Below are 17360 nucleotides of genomic sequence, written 5' to 3' on the forward strand. Positions count from 1 at the left end.
TTTGCACGGATATATCCTGCGGGTATCCACTTCTACTCTAATCTGGTATGCGCAGACCTCCGCGGATCCACATACACGCGAGTATACTAGAGGCTTTAGTCTAACCTCTGCAACAATTAGGAGTAGGGAAGCTTGGCACAGGCTACAGGTTAGTTTCACTGATAAACTGTGTGTCACTGATATGATGATGAAGATGAGGTAACTTACGTACCTGCTGCACTTGTTGTTGCAGCTGCAGTTTCTGGGTGTGGTTCAGATGGAGAGCAGGGTAGTTCTGATCCAATTGCACCAACACAGAGGCAACGGTGTTGGGTGATGGGCTGGATGTGTTGGTTGTGTCCTGCAGGGCTCTCCTCTGCTGCAGAGCTTCGTATTGTTTTCTGACTGTCTGCCGTCGCTCTGTTAGCATTCCAGCTAGTGGAGCCTCAAAACTACGGACAGCAAAAAGAGAAATTTCTCTGAAAAAAAGGGTCACTGTTGTTTATTAAACTTAAACTGGGATCAGTCAGGTCTCTCTCTCACGTCTCCAGCTTGTCCAAAGTGCTGCAGCTCGGCTACCAACAGGAACTCGCAGGTTTGAGCACATTACTCCAGTTCTATCCTCTCTTCACTGGCTTCCTGTGCGTGTCAGAGTTGATTATAAGATTCTTCTGCTGACATTTAAGTGTGTTAATGGCCTTGCACCCTCATACCTCTCCGACCTCCTTCATCCTTATACTCCTTCTTGGGCCTTGAGATCATCAGACCAGCTGCTTCTGGCCGTACCTAAAACCAGGCTGAAGCTCAGAGGAGATTGGGCGTTTTCAGTCATGGGCCCTAAACTCTGGAATAATCTGCCCATCAACATTTGACAGGCCACCTCAGTCTCTATTTTTAAATCTCTCCTCAAAACACACCTGTACTCATTGGCATTTAACACAGTGTGATCTCATTTGGTATTTCGTTGTTGATGATTGTGCTCATCCATTTTGCTTTTACTTCCTGACATTTAACGCAGGGTGATTTGATTTAGTAAAAACACCATGTTATCCACAGATACTGGTGATTCTGTGCCGCTTGTCCTATTGGACCTTACATCCGCTTTTGACACTATCGACCATGAGATGCTCATTGCTAGGTTGGAGCAGTGGGTGGGCATCACAGGGTCAGCCCTCAATTGGTTCAGATCCTACCTCGCTGACAGATCCCTTTGTGTTTCCATCAAAGATTTTAGTTCTGCAGTGGCAGAACTTAAATGGGGGGGGGGGTGCCGCAGGGGTCCATCCTGGATCCCCTCCTGGGTCCCCTCCTATTCTCTTTATACCTGCTGCCACTTGATGCTATTTTCCGGAAACACAACATACCCTTTCACTTCTAAGCTGATGACTGTCAAATTTACTTCCCTCTAAGACACAATGGTAAATGCTCTATTCAACCTCTGCTCGACTGCCTGGCTGAGATCAGGGATTGAATGGCTTTAAATTTCTTAAGTTTCAATGAAAAGAAATCTGAAGTCATGTTGTTACGGCAGACAGAGATAGGTCTGGGACAGACGGTGGAAGTGATTTTTAAAAACATTTTACGAGTTTAAAAAAAAATTCTTTATTTTTTAATCGCTTCAGTGATTTTTATAAACATTTTATGCATAAAAAGAAAATATTAGTTCATTTAAAAATCGCTTCCACCGTCCGTCCCAGATCGTCCGGTCCGCCTGACTGTCGGGCGGGATCGGGATTCAGCCTTTATGATTACGGGGTCTGGCAACAGCCTTCTGCGAGTCACCAGATTTGCGGTGACCAGCGGAGCTCTGAGCACACAAGGCCGTGATCCAGAACCCGAGCCCCCGAGTTGGCACAACAGAGGATCTTCCACGGTGACCAGCCGAACTCGGAGCCGGGGAGATGACGCCCTGCCCAGCCTGGCACTCCGAGGCTCCAGGGGGAGGACTGGGGTAGACCAGCAGAGCTCCATCCAGCTTGCTCTGAATTTTGTCGTCAGCCACCAAGCACAAAGAAATGCCAGCACGTCAGCATTAGACCAAGGTGTTGTCATTATTGTTTTTAAAATCTTTAAAATAGGTCCAGCTGCTGCTCCAGTCCGAGAAATTGCAAGATATTCCAAGTTACAGAAGGGAAGTAAAAGAAGGCCTTTTTGCCAAGTTCGGTCCGCACTGAGGGTACACTGCAAGTAATGATTTGAGATTGCGCGCTGTAGCTGCACTGATGAAGTGACATAGACAGAGGTCCGAGAGTCCACCCACAGACTGAGTTCAAGAGTAAATAGTAAAATGGATATTATATACAGATTGAGGTCTGAAAGTCCGAGTCCACCCACTAATTGAGGTTTGGACACTGCTGGTGGTGTCACATACAGATTCTTGAGAAAAAAAAAACATTTTTTGGCTTAACTTTTTGTTGTGTTGCAATCTGAATCTGCAATTGTTTAATTCATTTTCCAGTAATCTACATTCAGTTTTCTACAATTTATTAACAGTAAAATTTGAAAAATCACAATTTCATAAGAATTAATGTCCTGAAATATTGTAGCATCATAATCAGTAAGAATTTTAATATTTAAACTATTCTATTTTTTGCCGGCACTCTGACTTCAGCTAAATGATTCAGAAAGAAAACAATATGTTTCAACGGGAAAGGAGTGGAGAATAAAATTGGTCACAGTTGGCAACAGGATGTTTCCTCTCAGCTGGATTCTCCTTTTGTAATCTTTGGTCAGCAGAAGAAGTAGCAGAGGAAAGTTTTCTTCCTCCTAACCCAAACAGTTACAGCACTTCTCTGCTGCACTGTCCCAACAGGAGGACCAAGTAACCATAGGAAGAACCCATCCACCGTATGAGCAATCAACTAACATAAGAACTGACGAATTGCTGTAGGATCAATCAAACAATCAAAAAGAGAGCCAACGGGGGATCAGCTGACAATTATCGGTAATCATCCATCACTCGATTGAAAAGGAAAGTAATCAGAGGAGAATAGATAATTGGTTCAATTCTGAGTTACGTACTTTAAAGCAGACATCTAGAAACGAGGACAGAAAATGGCGCTCCACTAACATTGAAAAATTTTATTCAACTTGGAAAGATAGTCTGCTAACATATAAGAAATCACTCTGTAAAGCTAGAACTTTATATTACAAATCTTTAATAGATGAGAATAAAAATAACCCTAAGTTTCTGTTTAGTACTATAGCCAGACTAATTAAAAGTCCCATTTCTGTTGAACCATAGTATCCCTACAACTATCAATCAACCTTTATTTATACAGGTAAATCCCATTGAGCCTCGAGGACTCATTTACAAGAGAGACCTGATTTCAACAAAGAAAGATGACAACAATGGACAACAGCAACAACAATAAACAATTATATATAAAAAAATTTAAAAAAGCATACTAGTTTTTTTTGTTTTTTTTTAACAAATAGGATGGCTAAAAGGAAAAGGTAACAAAACAAAAAACAGCTAGATTCCAAGACAAATGTAGAAAACTAAAAACAGGAACATGTCAGCATTGGACCCTGCCAGGAGTCCAACAGATTCTTAAAGCCACTTAAGAATCTGTTGGACTCTTAAGTGGCTTTAAGAATCTGTTTATAACTATAAGCAGTAGTGACTTCAAGAGATTTTTTATAAATAAAATGATTTAAATTGGAGAGAAAATTCAAATCATCCTTCCTAGTACTACCCGATTCCCTGCCGGATGATGCAGCTTTTGAGATATTACTGGAAACTGATTTGTGTTTGGACAGTTTGTAAGAGTTTTTAATATGTTATCATTTTAAACTGTTTCATGATTTCTGCACTTCTGTACATACGAAGCAAAGAAGTTTCTGGAGAACTCTCAGTCCACATCCGAGCTGATAGGAAATTCTCTGTACTTACACAAGCTCTTTTTACTTAGAATTGTTTGTTCTTTTGTAAAAACAGAAATGTCAAGGTTATACATATCAACTCATATCCCATCAATCTTACACTGTCATTGTTCCTAGTAAGCATTTAATCAAAATGTTCTATGATCATCTTGCCCTCGTTGTAATCTGCCTAATCAAGATGTCTTTCTGAGAAGACTCTTTGCTTTCAACCCAAACCATCCTGCCAATGATTATCTTGTGACCCCAAATTGTTGATGTGAAACTGCAGTTCTTTTTTCACTCTTACCAATAAAAGACAAGCTCAAACAACGAGGCTTCAAAGTTCACTCTGATTCACGCTAGAAGGTGGTCATTGTGGACTTCCCTCTTTGCAAAGGGCTTGGTCAAAAATCTTACTCTGTCTTTGTGGTTCTTTTCTTGTCTAGGTACGAGAGAAATACCTAACAGTTTTTGTCCTGTTGAGCTTGCTGAATTGTCAAAAATAATACCCTCATCCAAACCATCCACATGTCTTCTAGATCCCATCCCAACCAGACTGTTTAAAGAGGTGTTTCCCTTAATTGATGCTGACATGTTGGATCTGCTTAATTTGTCTTTAATGAATGGTTACATATCACAGCACTTTAAGGTTGCTGTAATTAAACCTTTACTTAAGAAGTCTGACCCTGATTCAGAAATCCTAGCCAATTATAGATGTAGTGGACTAGGCCTCCGACCAAAACCTGCCTCTGAAGACCTTCATGGGACAGGAACTGTTATTTCATTGATTTGAATCCAGAAATACAAATTAGCTCATCCAGAGACTGTCTAATTGTATCTTGAACTAATCAATTGAAAGAACACTCTCTTTTTTATATTATCATTACTATTTTACAATATCTTGATAATCAGAAGTGTGTTTAGTTCATACCATTTAAATTAGAGATCAAGTTAAATGTCTATTTACAAAGTAATTATGCATTTTGATCTTCTGTCTGAAATGAGAAGGAGTGATGTCAGTCAAAAGTCAGAGACAGTCAAAAACAAGTTGTTAGAACGGGCTGTCGTGTTTTTAAAACTCTCAGACAGTAAATAAGAAAACTGGCACCTGCAGTGTTTCTCACTTCGCCAAAACATTTCTCTGTCTGTTCCTAAAACATTCTTGCTGTTTTCTTGACTTGTAAAAACCCTCTGACATCACTAGAACCACACCCCGGTTGGTTGCTTCAACCAATCAGGACTTACTAAAGTGACCCGAAGCAGAACTCTTTAAAAGTCGACACTTCCTAGAACTATTAGTCTTCTGAGGTTCTGTGGAGTAGTTCTGGAGTGAAGTTCTGTTCTTCAGCTCTAGATGTTCTGGAGTTCTGGAGTTTGTCCACTGCTGAGTGGAACTTCGGACTCAGTTTTCCAGTCTGATGGAGTCATCCATCTCTGCTGTGGTCACAGCGAGACTGTGGTCACAGCGTCTCGCTGTGACTATCACCAGGCGAATGCCCTACAACTTCTGAGGAAGTTTGTTCTGTAGAACGGAGTATCTCACGACTTCTGGCGAGTCGCAGCCGCCCTGAGGAGACGCTGAAAGGTAGCGTGCCAGGGACCTCTTGACCGTAGCGGACCCATCCTCTGCCAAGGTAAAGAGTTGTCACGAGCTTCACGCGAAGTGTACCTCGGGCGATCTGCGTTTGAAAGGAGCGTGTTGTTCTGGTCTACAGACATACATCTTCCTCCTCATCTCCCTTTAAACTACTCCATTTTTCCCATCTTTAAACTTCTATCTTGCCAGTAATTAATCCAGATGCCTTCAGAAATGTCTGTTGTTTTTATTAAGCAAAACGTGCCAAGTTTTATTAATCAGAACCAGATCAGTCTAATCAAGTGTACAATGTTTTGATATTAAATTTTGATTCTGTTCAATAAATGACCAATTTATTTTGATGGGTCAAAGAAAATTAACGTCTCATATCACTGATTAAACCATCTACGCACAGTTACTTCCATCACATGGCTGTAATTAGCTCGAAAAAGAGAAAACCCGTTATTTTAAATATAATTGTAGTGAAGCTACGAAGCTAACCTAGCCCATAGAACACTACATAGACCTATAGCCAACTTAACTTTCATCTCAAAAATTGTAGAGAAAATAGTTGCAGGTCAGTTGCGTGAACATCTACAAAGAAATATTCTGTTTGAATAATAATGTAATAGTACATTTTATTTGTAGGAACCTTTCTTGGCACTCAAGGTCACCTTACAATGTCAATCATAAAAACAGACAAGATTATACACACAGTAAAAATAAGTAAAGTAGAATTAAAATAAGATAGTGCAGTTGCAATTAGAGATGCACCAATCCGATATCAATATCGGTATCAGTACTGATATCGGAAAAACTTGTGGATCGGGTATCGGTGATAATGTGACCGATACATGAATAATGCATACCAGCATAATTTACGTATCAGATTTTTCCGATCCAACCTGCAGAGATTTCCGATCCATTATGCATGTTGGCTTCAAACTATGGAATGGATTTCCTGAATGGAGGCGTGTTTCATGAACCCAGAGTAATAAGACCCGCCTCACATTCAGGAAATCCATTTCATAGTTTGCAGCCAGCTACAATGTGAAGACTGAGTTAGCAGCACTGTGGCTAATAGCTAATAAACTTTTCATTGAAACATGTCCGCCGTGTGGAAGTATTTTACACTAGAAACACCACAAAGCAAGACAGCAACGTGCAATGTCTGAAGAGCCAGAGCACCACATTAAACCACGGTAAAATGAAGTTTTACGTTGGACATTCGAGCTCCGGGGCTTCAGTGTGGCGCTACTCTTGCTCAACCCGAAACTGACAACTCGACCCCAGCCAGCCGTGTTCAATCTAACCTGCTAAATCTGCCCGTCTCTGAGGAGGGGCAGACTGAGCGCGGCTAACCGACATCGTACTGCTTGCTTCAGATTGAACAAGTGTGGACCTCAGTGCGGACTGAACTAGGCAAAAGGACCTTTTCCTACTCCGCTCCTGTTTTCTGGAATATCTTACAAAAAGATTTGAAGCTCTCGAACTTGACCTCTCAAAGTGGCTTTAAGAATCTGTTGGACTCCTGGCAGGGACCAATGCAGACATGTTCCTGTTTTTAGTTTTCTAGATTCGCCTTATAATCTAGTTATTTTTTTGTTACTTTTTATTAGCCATTTTATTTGTAAAAAAATAAATACATAAAAAAAACTGTATGCCTTTTTATAACAGTATATTGTTGTCGCTGTTGTCCATTGTTTTCGTCATTCTTTGTCGAAATCAGGTCTCTCTTGTAAATGAGTCCTCGGGCTCAATGAGATTTACCTGTCTAAATAAAGGTTGAATGAAAAAAAAAAAAACAAGACGACATCGCTGAAGCCTCAGAGCTCGAATGTTTACCGAGAAGTTAGAGCTGCTTCAGGAGATATTTATCAGTACAACAGTAGACGATCATCCATCCATTATCTTTACCCACTTATTCCATTTTGGGTCACGGGGGTCGCCGGTGCCCATGTCCAGCAATCACTGTGCGAGGGGCGGGGGACACCCTGGACAGGTTGCAAGTCCATCACAGGGCCACATAGAGACAAACGAGACAAACAACCATTCAGTCTCTCACTCACACCTAGGGACAATTTAGAGTTACCAATCAGTCTAACATGCATGTTTTTGGTCTGTGGGAGGAAACCGGAGCACCCGGAGAAAACCCACACATGCACGGAGAGAACATGTAAACTCTACCCAGAAAGGCCCCTGGACCGGGGTTTGAAACAAGGACCTGCTCGCTGAGAGGCAGCAGCTCTACCAGTTGCGCCACCATGCTGCCCAGTAGACGATCATAAAAAAAAAAAAAAAAAACATGATGTGAAAATTACAAGAAAACTATATATACGTCAGTGTTTACCCTACCATTATACAGGTGGGGTGCCCCACCCCATCAAGAGAACTGAGCACCCGCCTACCAAACTGAACTTGCCCTTCCCACCCCCACCCGGCACTGACATATCACTAAGCTAGCGGCGCAAAATACAGGCTCTAGCTAAAAAGCCAAAGGCAGCATTCACATTGCCTCTTCCCTCATGTTGAATGGCCCCCCAGCTCAAAAACTGTTAGTACAAGCTGCGCTCAGACATGTCTCCACCCCCCACCCCCCCACCCCCCATCAGCAAAATGAATGAGATGAGCACCCCACCATGGCAAGCTAACTAGGGGAAACAATGTATACTAAAAAAAAAAAAAAAAAGAAACAAAAACGGCTACATTATAAGGTGATGCAAATAACTAAAAACAGGAACATTCTGTTGGTTTATGCCATGACCAGATGTTTAAAGCCATTTAACATTTTATTTTAGAATAGAATAGAATAGAATAGAATAGAAACAGCCTTTATTGTCCCACAGATGGGAAATTCAAAAGTAACAACAGCAACATATAAAAAGATAAAAAGATTTCACACAAAAGTTCCTAAATATTAAAAACAATAAATAAATAAATAAATAAGATAAAAATATCAATAATAATGTTCAATATGTACTGGAACATTGATAAGGACAGACTATTTACAGCACAGTATTATAGGCAGAGTGTGTGTTTCAGCAGAGGTCAGCATGTACAGTATTTAATCCTTATTGAGTTTGTTGGGAGCAGTGATGGTTGTAGAGTCTAACAGCTGCTGGGAGGAAGGACCTGCGGTAACATTCCTTTGTGCATTTAGGATGCAGGAACCTGTCACTGAACGAGCTCTCCAGTTCAGCAACAGCTTCATGGGGTGGGAGACGTCCAGCAATGATGTAATTTGAGCTGGAGTCCTTCTGTCTCCCATCACCTGCACTGGGTCGAGGGGGCATCCAAGCACAGAGCTGGTCTTCTTGATGATCTTATCTAGCTTCTTCTTCTCAGCTGATGATAAGCTGCTGCTCCAACACACAACACCATAGAAGATGGCTGATGCTACTACCGAGACAAAGAAGGTCTTCAGGAGCACCCCCTGCACTCCAAAAGACCTCAGTCTCCTCAGCAGGTAGTCTGCTCTGACCCTTCCTGTAAAGTGCATCAGTGTTGTGAGACAGGTCCAGTTTATTGTTCAGGTGAACACCCAGGTACTTATAAGTGTCCACAATCTCAATGTCCACTCCCTGGATGTTCACCGGGGTCAGTGAGGTGGGTCTGTGCCTGCGGAAATCCACCACCAGCTCCTTAGTTTTAGCAGCGTTGATCAGGAGGTGGTTCTACTGGCACCAGTCCACAAAGTCTCGAGTCCGCTGTCTGTACTCTGAGTCGTCCTCACCTGTGATGAGGCCGACTATGGAAGATTCATCAGAGAACTGTTGCAGATGGCAGTGTGGGAAGTTGATGGTGAAGTCTGCAGTGTAGAGGGTGAGGAGGAATGGTGCCAACACAGTTCCCTGTGGGACCCCCGTACTGCAGACCAGCATGTCAGAGACACAGCCCTGTGTCCTCACATACTATGGGCGTCCATTGAGGTAATCTAGTATACACTGGGACATGTGGTGATCCCCTCCTGATAACTCCAGCTTGTCCCGCAGAAGTCCTAGCTGGATGGTGTTGAAAGCACTGGAGAAATCAAAGAACATGATCCTCACGGTGCTTCCAGGTTTCTCCAGGTGGGTCAGAGCTTGGTGCCTGAAGTAGATGATGGCGTCATCCACCCTGATGCCAGGCCGGTAGGCAAACTGCAACTGATCCAACAAAGACCTCACCAGGTTGCGCAAATGGTTGAGGACCAGCCTCTCAAGGGTCTTCATCAAATGTGAGGTCAGAGCCACCGGCCTGTAGTTACTGAGGTCCTTGGGATGTTTGGTTTTTGGTACCGGTACCACACAGGTCTTCCACAGTTGTGGTACTTTCCCCAGCTTCAGGATCAGATTGAACATAAACCCCATGACGCCACACAGTTGATCTGAGCAGCACCTCAGGAGCCTGGAGCTAATTCCATCTGGACCTGCAGCTTTACGCACCTTGATCTTTCGCAGCTCATTCCTCACCTGAAGAGTTGAGAGGGACAAGATGGAGGTGGGGGAAGGGGGCTGTGAGATGAAGTTTGTTTTCACACCTGATAGTCCGGCAGACTCTGTTCAGTTGGGGACCAATATTCATGACATTTTGTTTACATTTGAGCTGGTGCGTTTGCATTCACACTGCACTGTGCAGTCGAGCCAACCTGTTGAACCAACCTATTCCCCCGCTCGCCTGTGGGGACGCTGCACCAAGAACTACTGAAAGAAACGACACAAAAACCTCTGAAGAAACTTCTTCGTCTCGAAATAAAAACAAAAACGGAGTGGCATCAAGTTTTAGCAGTTTTAGGAATTATATTTCGTCATTTTTCAAAAATGGACTCGGCATGAGCAGAAGATGAGGCAGAAGACCATGGAGAATGTTGTTTTTCACACAAGGCAGCTGACGGCTCCATATGAGGTAAGAGAAATGCGTGTTTGTTTGCCCTGCACTTTACTCCACTTCTTGCTTGTGGAGCGGGGCCCGGTCTGTTTACATTCACACTGTACTGGAACCGCGCTGGAGTTCTCTTCTACCGGACCGAGACCTAGGTTTTAGCCCGGGCCAGAGTTCGCCTTTTTGTTCCGTGACAGAGTTCGATGGCACATTCACACCTCCCTAAACGAACCGGACTTTCTAGGAAAACGAGCTAGAGTTCGATTAAAGCGGACTAAACAGGGCTGGTGTGAATGCACCCTAAGGCTCCTCCACACCCCAATGATGTTGCTCTGCTTCAGCTGATCTTCCATCTTTTTCCTGTAGATGTTTTTTCCATCCCTAATCTTCCTTCTCAGTTCTTTCTGCAGCTCTCAGTTCCTCCTTGTTACCTGATCTAAAGGCTCTCTTCTTCTCCTTCAGGAGAGCCTTTAGATCAGAATTAATCCATGGTTTGTTGCTGGAGAAACGCCGTACTCTCCTGATGGGCACAGTGTTGTCCACACAGAAATTGATGTAGTCCGTGATGCAGTCCGTGATGCTGTCAATGTCCTCCCCATGAGGAGCACAGAGCTCTTCCCACACAGTGGAGCTGAAACAGTCCCTCAGAGCTTCTTCAGTCTCCTCAGTCCATTGCTTCACTGTGCTCATCACAGCTAGTTCTCTGTGCACCAGGGGTTTATACACAGGCTGCAGATGAACCAGATTGTGATCTGAGCCCCCCAGGGGAGGCAGAGGTGATGAACTGTATGCCTCCTCGGTATTGGCAAAAAGTAGATCCAGTGTGTTGGTATTTCTGGTGTGGCAGGTGACATACTGGATGAAAGTAGGAAGAGTGGAGGACAGGGAAACATGATTAAAGTCCCCAGAGATCAGAAAGAGGGCCTGTGGGTGCTGTGTTTGGAGTCTGCTGGTGGTGGTGTGAATGATGTCACAGGGTGCAGCAGCATCAGCAGAGGGCGGGACATACACCGTTATCACAATAACGTGTGAAAACTCCCGCGGAAGATAGTGTGGTCTCATACCAACTGCTAGAAGTTCAATGTCTTACTGCAGAGCGTCTGTTTGATGGTTAAATGTCCAGTTACACCATCTATCATTCACAAACACAGCCACACCCACTCCTCTCTTCTTACCACTCTCTCTGGTTCTGTCCGCATGAAGTAAATGAAAGCCGTCCATGTTAATATGTGAGTCCGGAGTTAATTCAGTCAGCCACGTCTCCATCAGGCACATGAGGCTGATCTCCCGGTAGCTCCATTGATGTCGCGTTAGAGCCGCCAGCTTGTCCACTTTGTTGTGAAGAGATCTCACGTTTCCCATAATGATGGACGGGAGGACAGGTCTGTACCTTCTGCCCTGGCTGCGACGCCCTATGCCTGCACGTCTCCCGCGTCTCTTCCTTCTCAGCTCGCAGGGGACATCAGGTCGCTCTGCAGGAGGAGGCACAGCGGAGCTGCGGATGGAAAGCAGCTGGTCCCGAGAGTAAACAATAGGAGTGTGGTCGCTCACACATTCTCCAAAAAGAGAAACCATAAAAAAAATTAAAAAAATACAAAGTTTTCAAGAAAATAATCAGTTCTATTGTTGCCAAGCTGCTGAGGCGGGCTGCCTGCTTGCGCTGCGCAGAGAAAAAAAAATAAAAAAATTTTAATAAAAATAAATTTAATTCATTTATTCATTCATTTAAAAGAAACAAAACAAATTAATCAAAAAGAAAACACTGAATGACAGGAGTGCAGAAATAAGAAAAAAATTATTATATATCCACCTTATTTAAAAATATATAAAATAATTTAAAAAAATAAATTAATCACTTTAATATCCACTTTAAAGCTAGGAATAAAAATAAACATGTTTTGTGTTAGCATAATTTAATTCTAAATTTGAAACTTATCCATTAATAAAACTTACCTCAAGTTGCCTTTCTGGACATGCATGCATAGATTTGTACAAATTGTACTTGAGAGGAGATTATTACAGCCTCATATAAAATCAATAATTATGATGATATCGGAACTGGATCGGTATTAGTCGATATTTAGATTTAGGTATCGGGATCGGATTGGAAGTAAAAAAAAAAAAAAGTGAATCGGTGCATCCCTAGTTGCAATCACAGTGTGTAGGCTACTTTTTTTTTTTTTTTTTTGATGGCCTCCCTTCTCCCCTTACAGCCATCCTCTCCACACCATTATTATGAAATATTTATTCTAGTGATTATCTAGTGTAGGTTTTTTTTTTTTTTTAATAGGATAGAAAGAAAGAAAAGACAAAGTAAGACTCCAAAATATAAGAAATATACACAAAGAGAGCACACGGCAAAACACCCGGCCACTGTCTGTTCACCTGCAAAGAACATGACAAAACACAGCAACAAAATACATATGTATAAAGAACTTAAAATATTCATGGCTTTGCAGTAAGTTTCCATAAATATATATACCCATACCTACGCCTATATACATACATACATACACATGAATATACACTCACATACATATCTATATATATACAGACTCTGGAGGAGCAAGTAGTGAATTTTTTACAAAGCAAAGACATTGACATCGAACATGAGGATATTTCAATCTGTCACACCCTGCCCAACAAATCAGATAAAGCCAAACCATCCATAGTCATCAAGTTCATTAGCAGGAAATCAAGAAGCAAGGTAATAATGCAAAAAAACTGAAGGGAACAAATGTTTACATAAATGAACATCTAACTAAAAAAAATGGAAACATTGCACGTGAAGCAAGGTGGTTGAAAAAACAGAAAAAAATAGCATCAACTTGGACAAGAAATGGAAACATCTGGATCAAAATACAGGAAGGATCTCAGGCTAAAATAATAAAAGACCTGAAAGATCTGGAAAGACTAAAATAAGCTCAGGAAATGATAGATGATAAATCATTGACACAACTTCACAAGCAATAAATAATCAAAATATAAAACAAACAAATACATTATAATATGGCAACATACGAAGACTCAGAGTTTAAAATATACAATGTTGAAGATGTGATTGATACAAATTTTTTCCCTGAAATACAAGACTGTGAATATTATAATGAAGAACAGTTTAATGACATCAATATAACTAATGGAGGTCTCTCTATTATTCACTTTAACAGTAGAAGTTTAAATGCAAATATATCCAAAATAACAGATTATTTAAAACAGCTAAACAGAACCTTTACAATAATAGCACTGTCGGAGACGTGGCTCAACGATGAAAACACAACTAATGTTCACATGGAAGGTATGAATTATATCATGTGAACAGAAGCAACAAAAGAGGTGGTGGAGTGGCTCTATTTGTTAAAAATGAAATAAAATGTAAATTAATTAATGAAATGTCAATAGTTGTTGATAATATCATGGAAATAATAACAATAGAAATAATAAACAAGAATGATAAAAACATATTGATAAGTTGTGTATATCGATCTCCAGGATCAAATATAGAAATATTCACTGATAAAATGGTACAACTATTGGACAAGAGTTTTAATAAAAACATTTTTTTGTGTGGAGACTTTAATATTGACCTGGGAAATAAAACAGATTCAAATAACATCAGTACATTTACAAATTCATTGTATAGTTTAAATCTTTATCCGTTAATATCAAAACCAACAAGAATTACAACTCATAGTGCTACAATAATCGATAATATTTTCACAAATGTAACAAATGGGGATGTGATGGGAGGTATTTTAATGAGTGATTTGAGTGATCACTTACCAGTTTTCATGATTTATAAAAATGATCAAAACATTACAAAAGAAATTACAATTAAGGAAAAAACAATAAACACATCAAAAAAAGCAATGGACAAATTAAAAGATGATTTACATAAACAAAGCTGGAAAGACGTGTATGTTGATGATGTGAACAGATCATATGATGAGTTTATGAATATTTTAGGAGCTCTGTATGAAAAGAATTGTGTGCAAAATAATTGTACAAAGAGAAATGTTGTTGACCAACCATGGATGACGAAAGGGTTGAGAAATGCTTGTTAAAAAAATAATTATTTGTATACATGTTTCTTGAAACTGAGAACACAAGAGGCTGAAGAGAAATATAAGAAGTATAAAAATAAATTAGTAGCGATTATAAGGAAACACAAGAAGGAATATTATAGTGATTTATTAAATAAAAGCAATGGTGATATGAAAGCTACATGGCGAGTAATAAATAGTGTTCTGAAAAGTCATAAAGCAAAAACAGGTATTTCACAATATTTTTTGAAGGATGACAATGAAATCCATGATGAAAATGAAATTGTAAATGGATTTAATCGTCATTTTGTGAACATTGGATCAAGCCTTGCAGCTAAAATACCAAAAGTAGACAATAATGTGAACCATTCAGTTAAAGGTTGTGACAACAGTATTTTTCTTAATGGAACTGACAAAGAAGAAATAATGAATGTTGTAAAAAATCTTACAGATAAGAGATCAAAAGACTGGGTGGACATGGATATGATGTTTGTAAAGGACATAATGAGTTATGTTATCGAGCCGTTTACATATATTTGTAATTTATCATTTTCAAAAGGAATATTTCCAGACAATATGAAAGTAGCTAAGGTAGTTCCTCTCTTTAAAAATGGTGATAAATGTGTGTTCAATAATTATAGACCAATATCCTTATTACCACAATTCTCAAAAATTCTAGAAAAACTGTTTGTGACCAGATTAAATAAATTTATTACTAAACAAAACATTCTAAGTAACAGTCAGTATGGGTTTAGAGCAAAAAACTCTACATCACTGGCTCTCATGGAAATAATGGAACAAATAACTACTGCTGTCGATCAAAAACAGTATTGTGTTAGTATTTTTGTTGATTTAAAAAAAGCATTCGATACTATTGACCACACTATTCTCCTTGAAAAATTAAATAAATATGGTATAAGAGGACCAGCATTACACTGGGTATCTAGCTATTTAAAAGATAGGAAACAGTTTGTACAAATAAATGGTGTAAGATCTGACTTGTGCAATATCACTTGTGGAGTTCCTCAAGGCTCTGTACTTGGACCAAAGTTATTTATTTTATATGTGAATGACTTAGTGAATGTATCAGGACTCCTCAAATGTGTCCTTTTTGCAGATGACACCACATTTTTTTGTTTGGGTAAAGATGTAAAACGGATGTTGGAACTGATGAAGACAGAATTTGATCAAATACAAACTTGGTTTAAAATTAATAAATTATCATTAAATTTAGATAAAACTAAATACATGATATTTAGTAACAAAAAGAAAACTGTTGATGATCCATTTAAAATTGAGGGTGTTGAGATTTGTAGAGTTAATGAGATGAAATTTTTGGGTGTAATCATTGATGAACAGCTAACATGGAAAAATCACATAAATTCTGTAAGAACAAAAATATCTAAATCTATTGCAGTACTATACAAAGTCAGGGAATTATTAAATGATAAAGCTCTGTACATGTTGTATAACACAATCATTGTTCCACATTTAATCTATTGCATTGATGTTTGGGGGAAAGCGTGTAAAACATTTACAAAACCTATTTTTATTTTACAGAAAAGAGCTGTAAGAATTATCACCAGAAAGCATTACAGTCACCCATCAAGCACATTATTTTATCAACTGAACTTATTGAAGTTCCATGATTTGGTAGATTATAGTATTTTATCAGTTATGTATAGGGCTCAAAATAACACATTACCATTAAATATCCAAAGAAATTTTGTTAAAAGACAAAGTTGTTACAATCTTAAGGGGATAGAGATATTTGTCAAACCAACATTCAGAACTAGTTTGAAGGGAAGGTCTACCTCAATCCAAGGAGTTGGATTGTGGAATGGTCTAGAGAGTGATGTAAAAAATGTCAAGTCAATGTGTACATTTAAGAAAAAGATCAAATCTAGATTGTTAAAAAAGTATATATGAAGTAGCTTAGTGTGTGTTTTTTATTAGAATTAGAAAAATTAGAAAGTTATTCATTTTGTTCTGTTACTTGAAAATTAATATGTCTGAAATAATTGTTTGAAAAAAGGGGCAGATATAATAAGATTTTTTCTTCTTTCTGCTGCCTTTCATTTTAAATCTTTTGTATCTTTTTTATATTGTTATGGAATTGTTTTGTACTTTTTTTTAAATGAATAAACTTCATACCATACCATACCATATATCTACATATAAAGCCTACATAAGCATCCCTGCATCTATTTGTGTGTGGTTGTGAGCATGCATAAGTGTATAAGGCTTCTCTAATAGAACATTTAATAGTAACTGTGAAGCAGCAGAGACCCGACCCCCAAGACCAGAGGCAGACGAAAAAAAGGGGGGACCAGAGCCCAAGACCCCAGGAGGGACCCCGACCGCAGAGCCCCCAGGGCCACCCACACAGGACGAACCACTCGCCCACCCCCCAGATCGGACCACAGGGGAGAGCCGGAAGATCCCCACCAGCGACCACATACAGTGACCCCCCGGGGCCCACAGCGACGAACTCATAGGCCCCCGCCGGAACCCGCCGCACCGATGCAGGTCCAGGCCCGGGCACCGAGGACCCACACCACCCAGGCCAAGGCCTGACAGGGCCAGAGGACCCGAGCCCCACCAGGCAGACACCAGGCCGAGTCGACACACGCCCAAGCGCCCAGCCCCCGACACCAAGGGCCCCAAGCGCGCCGGCAGGCAAGGGCACACCCCACCAGGGGGCCGTGCGATAGGGGCGCGATGCCAAGCACCCGCAGTTGTATCAAAGAGGGGGCAGTCCGAGTCTCGGCCTAACAAATACCCATTCATACACAGACACAATCACGCAGTCCCAGCCTCATTCTCACACTCACTCACTCAAAGACATACAATAACGATACATTTCATTCTTATTCCCGATACACACTCTATACCCCCCAGGTCCAAGACATGTACCCGCCCTCTACAGGGGGCAGCCCATGCCCAAACCCAGGAGGTAAACCCATTCATTCTCGAGCGGAGAAGAGCCAATACCCCAGACCTGGCCCAGGCCACGCCCAGCCGACAGGACACCCCCC

At 40.6% G+C, this 17360-nt stretch overlaps 1 protein-coding gene across 1 annotated transcript in view; it reads right to left on the minus strand.

Annotated features, from left to right (window-relative positions):
* Window positions 1-17360, minus strand: part of LOC119409585 (GON-4-like protein) — a 137543-nt gene that overhangs the window by 79219 nt on the left and 40964 nt on the right. The window contains exon 14 of the mRNA XM_037676486.1: window positions 212-431. Coding sequence (XP_037532414.1) covers window positions 212-431 — 220 coding nt within the window. The remainder of the gene's footprint in view (window positions 1-211; window positions 432-17360) is intronic.

The sequence above is a fragment of the Nematolebias whitei genome, chromosome 5 (assembly GCF_014905685.2).
Source record: "Nematolebias whitei isolate Nwh7 chromosome 5, NemWhi1, whole genome shotgun sequence".
Lineage (NCBI taxonomy): Eukaryota > Metazoa > Chordata > Actinopteri > Cyprinodontiformes > Rivulidae > Nematolebias > Nematolebias whitei.